This window comes from Gigantopelta aegis, chromosome 9 (assembly GCF_016097555.1).
Source record: "Gigantopelta aegis isolate Gae_Host chromosome 9, Gae_host_genome, whole genome shotgun sequence".
Classification (NCBI taxonomy): domain Eukaryota; kingdom Metazoa; phylum Mollusca; class Gastropoda; order Neomphalida; family Peltospiridae; genus Gigantopelta; species Gigantopelta aegis.
In genome coordinates, this window is record NC_054707.1 from 52930381 (window position 1) to 52945848 (window position 15468).

Here is a 15468-nt window from a genome sequence, read left to right on the forward strand (position 1 = left end):
TGACTTTAGCCAAGAGTTATCTCACCTGATGCTGGAGCGGCTGGAGGAGAGGAGAGAGAACGCGTCGTCAAGGAGACGGTGCATCTTCTGACGGGCCTCTTCCAGAGACTCAGTAGACTGAGGTGATTCACCCGTGTCTTCTTCAAACCCGTTGTTCTGAAAAAAGGTTGAAAGTTTGTTTTGTTTAACGACACCACTAGAGCACACTGATTTATTAATCACTGGCTATTGGATGTCAAACATTTGGTGATTTGACATATAGTGTTAGAGAGGAAACCCAAAATACATTTTGGAGTATAGAGAGTAGAGGAAAAGAGTTGATGCCCATGTAATAGGTGAATGAACTATTCCTACTGAAGAAACAAAAAGGGATCTTTAACAAGTATTTTCCCCATAAGCAGGACATCACATACCACAGCCTTTGATATATTAATCATGGAGTTGGATTGTAGACTGAAAACCAGTACAAAAGGCATGTGACTCCAGGCTCTATCTATGAACCTTCCACAAATCTAAGTTGGTTTACTTGAGAAAATGAAGGAAAACTAAATATTCATTACCTCAGCTGTGGGTGTGGTTGAAATAAAGAGTGAGGAAATTGAAATGATGTCAAGTAATACTTACTGATTGTCCTTCTGTAGCCTTATTCCTTCTTCTAGTATTTCTGTTCAAAAAAAAGAAAAAGAAAGTTATTTCAATTAGCCAGAAACCCAAACAAACAGTGTACTGGATCAGATATAAAAATCATGGCATAGATTTCTTTGATAATTCTTATCAAAGTATTGTGCTGAAAAAAGATGTTGTACTGAAAATTATGAACAGTCTGTGTTGTAATTGAAACTAAAAAAAAAGAGTTAGTTTTTGTTTGACGACACCATTAGTGCACATTGATTAATTAATCATCGACTACTGGACATCAAACATATGGTAATTCTGACACTCATAGTCAACAGAGGAAACCCGCTCCATTTTTCTTGATGCAGCAAGGGATCTTTTATATGCACTTTCCCACAGACAAGAAAACACATACCATAGCCTTTGACCAGTTGTGGTGCACTGGTTGGAATGAGAAAAAACCCTAATCAGTTGAACGGATCCACTGAGGTGGTTCAATCCTGCGACGCAACCACCTCAAGCAAGCACTCAACCGACTGAGCTACATCCTGCCCCCAAATACTGAAACTAATGAAACTGCTTAACTAACATTGCTGTGGTAGAAAACATTTACATTCATCTTCTATGAACAATCCTCACTATTGAACAGTTTTTAAGATTATTTTACCTCTTTTTATGAACAAACACTTCTGGTACAGGAGTATTCCCTGTATGATCTGGGGCACCAAGAACATCATCGATCTCTCTCTGGGAATCTTGACTCGCAGTGAACTTCTCTTTAGTGGGGCTGGATTCTAGAACATTAAAAAAACAACCTATCATTGATCTACTAGCAGACATAAAAGGAATAACAGACAGTCCTTAAAGGGAGAGTAAACTCAAACATGAGCCTTATGTGTTGGAAAGATGCATACTTGGGTACTAACACATACTGACACTTTAAGAAATGAAAAATGCGTAATTTTAGTGTTAATAAAAAAATTTGATTATTCCTGCTAAACAGAACTCACTGTGGCGATCTCTCTTCTTCTGTTCTCGCAGTCGCTGCTTATTTTGGATTCTCTCCATCTCAGCCTTCTCGAGTAGCTCCTCCTCCTCCTGGTAACAGACAAAGACATTTTAGAAACCTTTTAGAGACACCTTGCCAAAATGTACCATCTTAACTTAATGCAGAAGATGATATGTTTTATTTAACAATGCACTCAATACATTTTAATTATGGTTATATACCAATGGACATGTGGTTTAGGACAATATATTTTATAGATTGTTTTTAAAGGAAGACTAAACTCCAACAAGAGCCTTATGTGTTGGAAAGGTGCATACCCGGGCCACCAACACATACTGACACTTGAAAAATGCGTAATTTTAGAGTTGATAAAAAAAATCTGATTATTCCTGCTAACTGGGGGCAGCCATTTTGTTTCGTTTTCATGGCATCTGGTACTATAGCTTGGGGAAAAGTGACATCAGCTCTGACAAACTCCTGTATGCACAGTGTAAACAAAAGCAGTAATTTACGACAAGGCACTTCGCTTTAATCAACCAGACTTGTAAAACAACATAAATGACTTCATAGTATAATAAACTATTTAACTAAATATATTTTAATTTGCATCAATAGAATGAAATGGAGTTATATAGTATTTTTCTCTCTTAAAAATTCCAAAGAAAAAATGCATATTATTAGGCTTATATTGGTAGAGTACGTTGGAGCAAAAATGACCACTCAAGATACCAAAGTGATAATTTTCTTTTCTTTGGGACTACCATACATAATTGGGCAGCTTTGTTATTTTAGATGGGAAAGTCTACTTAATCAAGGGGTTTACAGAATTATTTACAGTAATAAAGCAGGATGGCTGATAATGTCCATTAACATTGTAGGGGCAGCAGGTTATCACACAATACTCTGTGATCTTAAAAAAACCTGGCAAGTATTTTTGTATGTGTGTCTAGACAGTGGTAATCACTTACCATGACTGGATACCATGCAATATACACCTGCCAACCAGGAATTATGTGTGCAGGCCACGGAAAGAACACTCTGATTATCATGTCAGTACGTGGGTTAATGTATGGACGGAACATAATACAGTTATTTTGACACTTTGACAGTGGTGGTTTATTTTGTATTTAAAAACAATATATACTTATTGCTGGCTTACTGGGATGGATATTATTACAGAACATTGCGATGCATCTGCAAAAATCAGGTACCTTTTGTTTCTTCAGTTCTAAGACTAATTCTTCACATGACACATTAAGTATTACATAACCACCGGCTCACCAGAGGGTGTTTTCACTGGGATAGTACAAAATGGCTGTGCCCGTAATATATAATAGCCGTCACATTTAACCATTTTATTAATTAACTATAAGATTATAAGATTAAGCAATAATGTGCATCATATATTGTTGAATATGCATACCAGTCCAAAAGCCTTGCTTTAGCATTCCTTTAATGTCCTAAGTAAATAATAATTTAGAATTTAATGAGATGCATAACAAGAAAGAGCATCCCAATATACATGTATACATGCAGGATATTAAAATAACTGGTTACTGTCTTAAGATATTGCTTTTATCCTGCTCAGGTCAAATGGCAATAAGCGAGAAAACCTGCTACCGCTATGCTATGGGCTACAGTGAAACCCCTCAAGACCGAAATTCTCTCAAAACTGGAAATTTCCAAAGTCCCATAATTTATGCATCTTTTAACACCAAAGTTTTCCTCTCTAAACCAAAATCCTCTCAAAACTGAACACAGGATAAATAATTCAGTCCAAAATTCTTTAGTTAGTGCAATTTGTACCTCTGAAAACCGGACAACCAGACCATTGTCAATCACTATGGAGTCACTAAATGTTTCGTTTATTGTCACTTAGCTATCTTCGGCCAGATTACCTGACTGCGAACATAGCTAGTGTAATATACACATTATCGGGTTAGCCATTAAATGTGTACTCACCATTACATATGACTGGGTACAGTTGGCAAATAACAATTAAGCAATTAAAGATCAAGTGACAGTTTTGATATCCATCACAAACATATTTATAGTTTGCTTTAAGGATCGACAAAACAACAATGAATTTAATCCAGTCTTTTTACTGTTTGAATTTGAATTTGTTTCAAAATCGTTATTTAGTTGAAAAGATGTCAGTAGCGTTTCATTGACATATTGAAAAATTTCCCATCTGGAATGTGCAACTTAACTTATTTTTTTCAAGTTTTAAAAATATATAAGCAAACGTTAAAATATCTTAATTAACTCAAAAGTTTGATTATTAAAAGTTGGATTTATCTTCAATACATATATAAAGCTGAATGTGAATAGGACACGACAGAGTACAACAAAAGGTTTTGTATCAATACAAACCCCTGAAAACCGGACACCTCTAATACTGGACAAAATTCTTGGTCCCATGCATGTCTGGTTTAAAGAAGTACCAGTAAGGGATCTTGTATATGCATTAACCCATAGACTGGATAGTACATACCACAGCCTTCATTACCCCAGATGTGGAGCACTGGCAGGAACAACTCTCAATGGGGATCAATCCTAGACAGACTGCGCATAAAGCGAATGCTTTACTACTGGGCTACGTCCCACCCCTTCAGTTAATGCAGAAGACTATTTACAGCTACAGTTTTAATGAAATCAGAAACTGTCACTGCCATTTTGAAACATAATTTTAATAAAGCATTTGTACACAAAAATAGCGGAAAGAAAGCAATACATTAAGAACAAAATCTAAGCTACATGTGTGTTATAAATCCATTTTCCTGAAATTTTGATCATGAAATTGTAGTCTGCCTTAACATTTGATTGACACATTGCACTGTTGAGTGTAAAGCAATATCAGAAATTCTATCACAAATGCTTCTATATTAAAAATGTAACTGACATGGTGCCTCAGCAACTGTGAAACATATTACAAACCATCAGTGACAATTCGCTGAGGTATTAGCCAACAGTTTGTAAACGTCACCTGTACCTTCATTACATTTCCAGACTGGTAACTGCCCAGTGAATACAAAACACGCCAATGGAACAACAATTGATAGCTACATTATGATTTATATTTAAATTTGCTCCCCGATACTTCATTACCAGTACCTGATAAAATATTAAACACATCATTGTATTCAGACATGACAGCTCAAGTAGCCTACTACACTGTCACTAAAACATGTTACATTATTGATCTTGTTCAACTGAGGAACACACGGCTCGTTTTTGTAACAAGAATCGGGGAATCCAGCTTCATTATTATTCCTGTACATGTAAACTATGCAAATCCAATTAAATTCCAAAAACCACAAATCTATTTTAAAATTGACAACAAAAAACAAGCATTTACTTTCACCTAACATACAGTACACTGACCACGAAAAAAATGATTCTCATGCATTGTTGTGAAGAATCTGTATGGTAACCCCCTCATACAAATGTTTTGCATGTGCCCCTGAATTGCTTTTAGTATCAGAAAGATCAGGAAGATGGTCTTACACCTACCCACTAAATTTCATATTAATTTATGATAAAGCCAATACCTGGATAGAAACCTAGCATGTACCAGCACTTAACACAGTGGCAAAAGTTAAAAATAATTTATTTCATTACACTTTCATTTTAACCCAATTTTTATGCAGGACAGAGGACAATGCAAACTCAGTATCTACCAACCACAAGTCCAATTTGTCACGGGGATCCTATAATACCCGTAACTGAATAAAACATGATTATCCAAATATCTCTCCTAACTGTATATCTATTAGATCGCTCTATATCGGGCAGGCTACTACCCGAGTGGCTCGGCTTTAGGTATAATCAGAGATAAGATCTTATATAAATATATATATATATAGCACGTTTAGTTCACTAGAAAACACAACAAAACACAATACACTTTGGAATCTGTATTAACACTACGCTGACAAATGTACTTGCCGCAGTAGTTAATTTGCAACAACAATATAATAACAACCCAGAGCTAATCACTTAATTAGTTAATCACTAGGTGTCTAGTTTACACAATATTCTAATCACTTCACCGTGATACAACACGCACACGTGTGATAATTGAGAAACGCTGCCAAGGGAACTTAATTAATAAAGGAATTACAACTCTATTCCTAACTGGTTAATTTCTAATTAACCCTTAACTACTCATTCAGTAACCTTGTAATACAGAATTAATACTGGTACATATCACAATAAAGACAATAACCTACAGTTTACCTAGGTCCTCTAGGATGACCGGCTAAGCTTTATCTTACCAAATACTCGTATAAAAATATTAGAACAGTGAAGCCTACAATTTACTTCGTCAGATTACCGGAGACACTGTCTAAAGAATATTGGTATAATACAGTATTAAAATAATTAAAGTCACATCAATCACATCAAGGTTATACAACAGAGCAGAAAAATATATTTACCAGTCCAGTCAGACTACGTTCCCCGGGAGCCTTCCAATGTTTCTCCCCGATATATCTTAAATCCTATCTATTCAAAAATCTCAGAGACAGCGAATATCGCCTGGGGGCACAATGCGGTACCTCACCTATCATGTGATATTTCCACAACTCCCAGAGTCGGTATATTTTCTTAGATAGCCAGACTTACTGTCGCCAGTTCGCCAGCAATACCCCGGTCATAAACCACACTACCGGAGTTATTACGTAACTACTGGCCACATGGCCTCCACACCTGGTCTGGGTGTGTATTAGGGAGCAGCTCTACCACCGCCGCGCAGGGGTATTATGTAACCAAGCTGCACACGGCCCTCTAAAACAATTAACATCGCCACAGGCGAAAAAGATAAGAGCATGTTCCGTCACACAATTGCTTACAAGGCCCGTAGGAACAATTTTTGGAGTGGCTGGTGGGTGGAGGGGCACTGTTTCTAGTGGGAGGGGGGTTGCATGAGCCATATTTCTATTTTTATTTATATAGATCAGGACAGAATAACCCAATACATTTTTGTCCTCAAGTTGGAGAAGGCAACCCCCCCTCCGAGTTCATACAGGGCCTGCTTACGCATATATACACAAGTACCTCGTAAGTTGTAGAGAGATCTGCTTGAGACAGAGGTGGGTTATGTCTAGGAGCAGGATGAGGTTTAGAGGTCAAGGCCATCTCCTCATGTGAAATCAGTTGTTGCTCTTGGACAGGTAACTGGACACCTGGAACATAAATCAGAACCTTTTACATCACATCAAACACACTAAACACAGTTGAATCCCAATGACTCGAACCCTGTCAGTGCTCAGTCAAACACTCTCTAAATACAGTTGAATCCCATTGGCTTGAACCCCGTCAGTGCTCAGTCAAACACACTCTAAATACAGTTGAATCCCATTGGCTCGAACCCTGTCAGTGCTCAGTCAAACACTCTCTAAATACAGTTGAATCCCAATGGCTCGAACCCCATCAGTGCTCAGTCAAACACTCTCTAAATACAGCTGAATCCCATTGGCTCGAACCCTGTCAGTGCTACATCAAACACTCTCTAAACACAGTTGAATCCCATTGGCTCAAACCCCATCAGTACTGGAGAAAGTGTTCGACCCATCAGGTAGGTCGACATAACCATTCAGTCAACATCGTGTATGTGTAACTCTGGACTTTGTAGTTGGTTCGAGCGTTGCGGTGTATTCAACCCTTCTGAGTTTGACTCAACGAGATTCTATTGTATGTTTAAAATAACAGTATGATTAAAAACTGCTATTTGTAAGCATTACAAACAAAAACATTGGAAGTGCAAAATGTTTCACATCATATGGACTACCAATAATTTTTTTATCGTAATCCATACACAAATGGTATTACCATCTCAATTTTGTATCTCACAAGTTCAAGGGCCATAACTCTTGTCAACAAGAGTACCGGTGAGGTACATGATACGCCTGTCAGGAGTTTGTTGGAAAACCATAGATATTAATGAATATGTTACGGGTATGATTCAATTCTAATTATGTGAATATAGACACATTATTTGATTTATTTGTATCAGTGACCTAGTTATTGTATGTGATACACCATCATCCCAAGTTGTTCCTACATGTGAGGTTTGATGGTCCTGTATGCATCTGTGTGCAAGATATGGTCTGGACAAGGATTTACTGTTATGTGCAGTAGACCGTGAAAAGTAGGTCACATTAACCTAGTGATAGTAAACAACACACCACCTTCCCACATTGTTCCTACATGTGAGGTTTGATGGTCCTGTATGCAAGATATGGTCCGGACAAGAAAACATTAACAGATGTACGGACAGGTGGACAACGCCATACCATAATACGACCCATCATAGATGGGCATATAAAAATGGGTAAATAAACTTGATCTGTGATTGTACATAATAAGGTTATAGATACACAAAACATTAGCTCAATATTTTGAGACACTGGCGAAGAAAACAGTTTGCAAATTATATGTGGAACAGATCAACAGACAGACAGACAAGACAGAAAGTCAAACAGACAGACAGAGACAGAAGGATGAAACCTATGGTCCCCTACCAGTAGAGGACTAATACTGTAGACTTGACAAATAATTTTACCATTAGCTCTTCTTGGTTTCTTTCTTCTGAGTTTTTTCACAGGAGTTATGCCGTCTGAATTCTGGGCATCCTCAGACACATACATCAGCTGGCCTGTCTCTGATCCAGACTCATTCGGAGGACCAGTATTCCTGAAAAAAAAGCCACTGCATTCATTGCACCATATTTTAATCTAAACTGTATTTTTATCCTAGATAAAAGTCCATGGAAAATGCCACATAAAATAATAAAATATTGTTAAAACTATCTACATGAAAACACATCAGTGTCCGTTTGTCTCTTTTGTGTCCCAGTGGTAAAGTGCTCGCCTGATAAACAATCAGTCTAGGATCAATCCCCATCGGTGGATCCATTGGGCTATTTTTTTTTCCAACCAGTGTACACTTCCACACCAAAGACAGTGGTATGTGCTATCCTGTCTGTAAGATGGTACATATAAAAGATCCCTTCATATTAATGGAAAAATGTAGCGGGTTTCCTCTCTAAGACTATATGTAAAAATTACCAAATGCTTCATCCAATAGCTGATGATTAATAAATCAATATGCTCTAGTAGTGTTGTTAAACAAAACAAACTTTAACTTTTGTGACTATATTTCTCACTCTCTCTTCATATGTTTTTGAATATTTCATGGTCACATTAAATAAATTTTCAAACTTTTGTCTCTTTGATCTCTAATTTGTAAGAATTTGAAGAATAATTTTAATATCTACCAATCCAGTAAGCTATTAATTACTTAAAGGTACAGACCCTAGTTTCAACCCATAAAAATGGACACTAAGTTTAGTTAAATCTACAAACCTGTAGCACATATGGATAGTTACAACAGAATGAAACAAGAGTCTTTGATGATGAAATGGAAAAACACCTTTACAAATAGACTAGAATTCGTTTCTGTTACTCCTCGGACGCATGTGCATTTAAAAAAATATGAAATATGCATTTTGTGATATTAAAAACACCAGGATGACCTAGACCACTCCAGATGTATGAAAATGGATAACCTAAACAATAAAATCTAAGTAATCATAATCAGTGATCATAAACGGCTCTAATAGTGATAAATATGACTTAGTCTTTAAAAACTAATATTTGTAATTTTAAAGTAAATTCAAATATTCTTCAAACTAAATTATGCAAGTACCGTTTATTGTTCGGTGTCTCCATGACAACATCAGGTGTTTTCTTATCCTCATCGTGGTCAGCCATGGACTGTTGGCCATGTTCAGGGTTGACCTCGTATGCCATTTTCTTGGGACTTGTTCTCATAAATCCCGACTCTTTGTTCGACTCTTCGGCACACTCTGGATGTGACGTCGGCTCCCCATAATGTTCCTGTGCAAGTGTACAACATACATAATTTATTTCTGTTGCTTCACAGTAATCAAACAAGTAGGATCAACTGTTAGCTAGAAGAACAAGTCAATTAATCGATGTTTAATGTTTAAACAGACTTCAACACGAACAAGAAACTCAGGATACTGGATTCTTGTGATTTATAAATATACAAGAGAATTATAGACTGCATAGCATGGCAAGAAGTGGTAAAGATGCAGTTACAAAGTTCATAGCAGGCACACAAATAAAAATGAATGAATGAATGAATGAATGAATGAATGAATGAATGAATGAATGAATGAATGAATGAATGGAGACCTCAACCAGAATGAATTAATAAACAAATGAATGAATGGCATCCCAAAGGTAAAACAATGATAAATTGTATCCCCAAAATGTGAGATTTCCCACCCCCTCCCTAAGTACATGTCATATATGTTGATTAATCCATATGTGTGATGTCACAATATTGTCAAAAATCAACACTTGTGAAACAATGCAATTTGAATATTTTATGTATTCAGGTCCGGGATTTGAACCCACTACTGACAAAACTTGTACATTGCAAACAAATACAAAGCATTAGCCCACGAGGCCAAACATCTGCAAAATGTAATAAACATGTAATTTAAGCCTTATAAACCTGATACTAGTGATAGCAATGTATTCTGATGGAATACAACAAAGATAGATGGAAACTAAATCAGAAATCAGAGATTACATGCACATGTTTAACACATGCACCATGCTGAATGCCAGCCATCCACTGCTGAGGATTTCCTGATCAAATCATTCAGGTTAGGTCCAAAAGGATCCTATCATTTGGGTTATCAGTTTTGTAAACATTCTTTGCCATTTTAACTTATATTTTCATACTAACATATAAAATAGAAGTTAATTTAGCAGTCACATAATTCTTTTAATGAATAACAGATTAAGTTGGAAGGAAGAAAGGAAATGTTTTATTTAACGACACACTCAACACATTTTATTTATGGATATATGGCATTGGACCACACAGATAGTGAGAGAGGAAACCTGCTGTCACCACTTCATGGGCTACTCTTTTCGATTAGCAGCAAGGGATCTTTTATATGCCCATCCCACAAACAGGATAGTACATACCACAGCCTTTGTTACACCAATTGTGGAGCACTGGCTTGAATGAGAAATAGCCCAATGGACCCACCGATGGGAATCGATCCCTTCAGGCGAGCGCTGTACCACTGATTATGTTGGAGAATGCACTCAGAAGTGTGAATTTATGAAAACTAATTAACTTGTCCCTCCAGGGCTCATGCATTATTTTTCACAAATCCACAAACTTCCTCAAACTCCTTGCCAAATGTACAACTGTACACTGATCCTCAACACTAAGAGTAAATTGGACACAAAACATTAGTAGATGGGACTGCATTTTTGTATTTTACACAACAAAATGTAACACATACATGAATTAACAAAATTTCAGTTTAAAACGTTTTTAAAAATTAAACTTCATTTTGAACATGTGGTTCAATGGGCCTTAATTTTATAACTTAGATAATGTTGACTAGTACAAAAGCTACAAGAAGAAATCCAAGGCTCCTATTTGAAAGAGTGCCCTGCTTTTGAATTGGGGTGTTGGGTGTCTTCTTCTAGCATCTGTACTAGACTCCGACACCATATAACCATAAATAAAATGTGTTGAGTGCATTGTTAAATAAAACATTTCCTTTCCTTTCCTGTACTAGTCATGCATTGACATGTAAGTTTAATATCATAAGTGAACTAAAACGTGACCAACTAAAGGTAAATGGCATCAGAGTTAGGATACAGTTTATATTTTAGACACAGTACTTACTAATTACATCATGGTGTATGCACATTATACTATCGGGGGTGTTCACGCAACAGACTGGGGCAGCTATAGTAGTTATAGTGATAGTGGCGTGCAGCACACCATCAAGTCCATAACATTATTTAATTAGTGGCGTGCTGCACACCGTCACATTACACAAGGGTTAATTGGAATATATCACTATTGAAACATACAAAGATATTAATTATGTACCCGTACATGTTTTGGCAAATATACACGTGACTGACACGTTTGTGAATGCCATAATATTATAATTTTACATGATTCACCAACTGCAGAGCAGTCGATTCTGAAGGGCAGTTTGGGAGGGAGGGGGAGGGATACAGCTCTCCCAAGCCCTGTAATTGCAAGTTACAACAAATATGGCCAGTTTAAAGAAAGCTGACAGCCAAGCAAGTGCACTTTTTGCATTGCATCACTTCCCAAGAAAATGCCTGGATCTACCCCTCTACAATACACACTAACCCTTCCTTTCGTGTGAACTCCCTAATTGTCTTGTGTATGTGTATCTCAGGTGCTGTTCAAATATTATGTAATGTTATTTTAGTCGAGATTAGATAACCCTCCCTCCCCGCTGTAATGCTCAGTAACGCTAGATCACACACACTCCAAAATATTACATAAAGCTTGGAGACACCCCTTACTATTCACAAAGAAGTCATGCAATGAGTGTAATACAATTTTAATGTACAGTTTACAAATTGGGAAAACACAGATACACATTTCAAATTGATTCATAATTCTTATTGTGTTTAGCTATAACTACCTATGTTAAACATTGTCACCGTGACAGATCGTTTATGAAAAAAGGGGAAAAAAGAAAAGATTTTAGTTATTTAAAAAAAGTGCATTACATAATGCTACATAACACTTGGACCTACATGTACAACCACCCACCCCTTCGGGCATTATGTAATGTTTGAATGGCCCCTCTCATACCTTGAACTAAAAATACCAATATTCCTGAATAAACATATACAATTACATGTACTAGTATGTATTGAAAGAACCATAGATAATTAATAAGTACTGTAAACACCAGCCATTTCTACCAACATCCAGAAATAACAAATCAATAACATTTTTTATGGTGATTAATTACATGCTATCACACCATATGGTTGTTGTGACATGTTTTGCCATGTTTCAGTACTGTTAAAATATCATTAATCTATAAAGAAAGAGCAATCCACACTTTTTGGCCCTGACTTCTAGCAGGGTAAAAATGACATGTCAACTTAATGTCTAAAGTTAAAATTAATTACCAACAACAGACTGCTGATTGCAGTACATGTATTTATTCATGCTGCCTAAAGCATGCAGTGCGGTCTGTTGTGTTACAGGTACATTCCCCACCTCACATACACACACACCCCAAATCAGTGTTATGACAATAAATATACAAAATGCAAGTAATCAACTCTTTACCAAATACAATATTATTGTGCCAATGTGGCACATGTAAAGGGTAACAAAAAGTTAGTTTATTTTGTTTAACGATACCAATAAAGCACACTGATTTATTAATCATCGACTACATTTCAGATATAATTCAGACACATATAGATTTAGAGAAGAAACCTGCTGCTTTCTCATTAGTAGCAAGGGATATTTTATATGCATCATTCCACAGAGAGGATAGTACATACCACAGCCTTTAAAACACCAGTTGTGGTGCACTGGCTGAAACAAGAAACAGCCAAATGGGTCCACTGATAAGGACTGATCCTAGACTATATCAGGTGAGTGCATTACCACTGGGCTATGTCCTGTCTGTATAGGGGACCAAGTAAATGCAGCGTATTAATTTCCATACATGTATTTAACATGTTCTCAATATAACAAAAACCTCTGTTTGTTTTCAATCAACAACTATGCAAAACTCACTATACGTTATATTACAACATGGAATAATCTGTTCACTAAATATAAGTTTGGTGCATGCTAATAAATACACTTAAAATGTTACCCATTTCTTAACTACTAGTATAAAAAGTGTTTACAATACATGAAAAAATATATATCATGATTTACCTTAACTTGACAAGTTGAACACAAAACCATTGTATGTTATATACGACAGCACGTTAGTAATCCACTGTTTACTACAACCAGTTGTGGTTCACGGTAATGAACACAGCTTATTATTCCGCTCCAATTAAATCATGTCCCAACATGTCATAATGGCTTGTATGAAGTGTTAACAACACACAGGAACTGTGTACAGGAGCCGAGATAAGTATTTAATCAATTGGGAGGTAGCGATATAGAAAGTATCGTGACAAGAAAATAAAAAACCCACACTGTCCAGTTAAAATATTTATTATGCAGTTCAAATATGCATTAGCTCACACCTAGTTGTTTGTGTTTCTGTAGCTACTGTTGTTCATAATATGTCAACAGGTTTTTATCTGGGGGCTTTTGTTTGGCATTTTATTCTGATAATTGATTTTATGCACACAGATCCATGGGTTTAATATGCTCTGGATTGCTGGGTAGTGTACAGTGGCAAGTTGATGACTGTTGTCTATGCACACAGATTCATGGGTTTAATATGCTCTGGATTGCTGGGTAGCGTATAGAGCTGAGTTAATGACTGTTGTTACCATGTACATGTATTTCTGTCACAAACATGTACATGCATGTGAATGGGCTTCCATGCAGTGTTGAAGAGCTCACCTGAGATGCAATGGGTATAGGGTTTGTCACCTAAGCAAAACAGTGTGGGGTATAGCTCTGTGGTTGAACGCTTGCCTGGAGTATGGTGGGTTGCAGATCACCCACCCTCTATAGACTCAGTTTTTGACTGTTTTAATCAGTGCCCCATGACTGGTACATCAGATGTGCTCTCTCTTACTGACAGTATGAGAAGGTTTCACGAAATGTGTGCTTTTCATCTGCTCACCACTCGATGGTCACCATGGCTGTAATGCACGAGTGTGGCTTCCAGCTTATAGATCACCCATCATATTCCCCTGATCTAGCACTGTCTGATTTCTATCTACATGTATTTCCTAATCTGAAAACCAGTTAGCTGGCAGGCATTAAACAATCCATCATGATGTCATTTCTGCTGTTGAGGATTTTTTCTTCCATCATCATCATCATCATCAGGATCCAGCCACTGCAGCATCCTTGAAATAAGTGTGGACCATCAAGGGGCTTCCCTTTACAAGTAACAGGTAGGCATGCCCATGGAGAAAGTGTGTTTTAAAATTTGTTTTGTATTTAACGAAACTATTAGAGCACATTGGATATCAAACATTTGGTAATTTTGACATACAGTCTTAGAAAGGAAGCCTGCTACATTCCTCCATTAGTAGGAAGGTATCTTTTATATGCACTCTCTCACTTACAGGACAGCACATACCATAGCCTTTGATATACCAGATGTGGTGCACTGGTTGGGATGAGGAAAACCCAATCAGAAAATAGGTCCACTGAGGTGGTTCGATTCTACAATGTAAGCAGATCAGGTGAATGCTCTACCGAGCTAGGTCCCGCCCCTAATGTTTGTTTAAACACACCTCAGCACATGTTAAAAGTAAAGCTACCATGAACCTAATAGTCAGACCTCGTCACAACGACCATGTTCGTCCCTGGTTCACTTTGTCGTGATATCGAAATTGCTGGTGTATCAAATTGTCATGAGTTATCGAAATTGCCAAAATAACGTAATACTAATTAATATTAACTGATGGCTGAATAGCATTTAAATATTTAATGCATTGTGCATCAAGAACAACAAATGCACGTACATATATTAAATATGTTTTTTAAAAACGTTATTAAATATATTAAACAAGGTGCATTCATCGTCAGTCTAATCAAGACACCTACGATTGGTACCTGTTTCATTTACAAAATATCATGGAAAGAGAAGATTTTATTTTATTGTTCGAAGTTAATCCTTTAATTGGTTTATTTGTAAAAGCAATACATGTCTACAGATTTCGCAGACATCGGTAGCTCGGACAGCATGTGACACAGTCAACTCACTACGAGATCAAAGATTCTAAGTGGCTGTGTGTGTACTGCCAATGTGCTACTGTATTGGATAATCTGTGATTGTGTAATGT

The 15468-nt window shown here is 36.7% G+C and overlaps 1 protein-coding gene across 2 annotated transcripts in view; it reads right to left on the reverse strand.

The window, feature by feature from the left end:
* The window catches only part of LOC121381047 (mucin-17-like), a 75825-nt gene that overhangs the window by 15190 nt on the left and 45167 nt on the right, over window positions 1-15468 (reverse strand). For both annotated transcript variants that reach the window (XM_041510129.1, XM_041510128.1), the window contains 7 exons: window positions 9335-9525; window positions 8190-8320; window positions 6683-6810; window positions 1626-1713; window positions 1283-1409; window positions 625-664; window positions 26-156 (listed from right to left, as the gene is read on the reverse strand). In XM_041510129.1, coding sequence (XP_041366063.1) covers window positions 26-156; window positions 625-664; window positions 1283-1409; window positions 1626-1713; window positions 6683-6810; window positions 8190-8320; window positions 9335-9525 — 836 coding nt within the window. The remainder of the gene's footprint in view (window positions 1-25; window positions 157-624; window positions 665-1282; window positions 1410-1625; window positions 1714-6682; window positions 6811-8189; window positions 8321-9334; window positions 9526-15468) is intronic.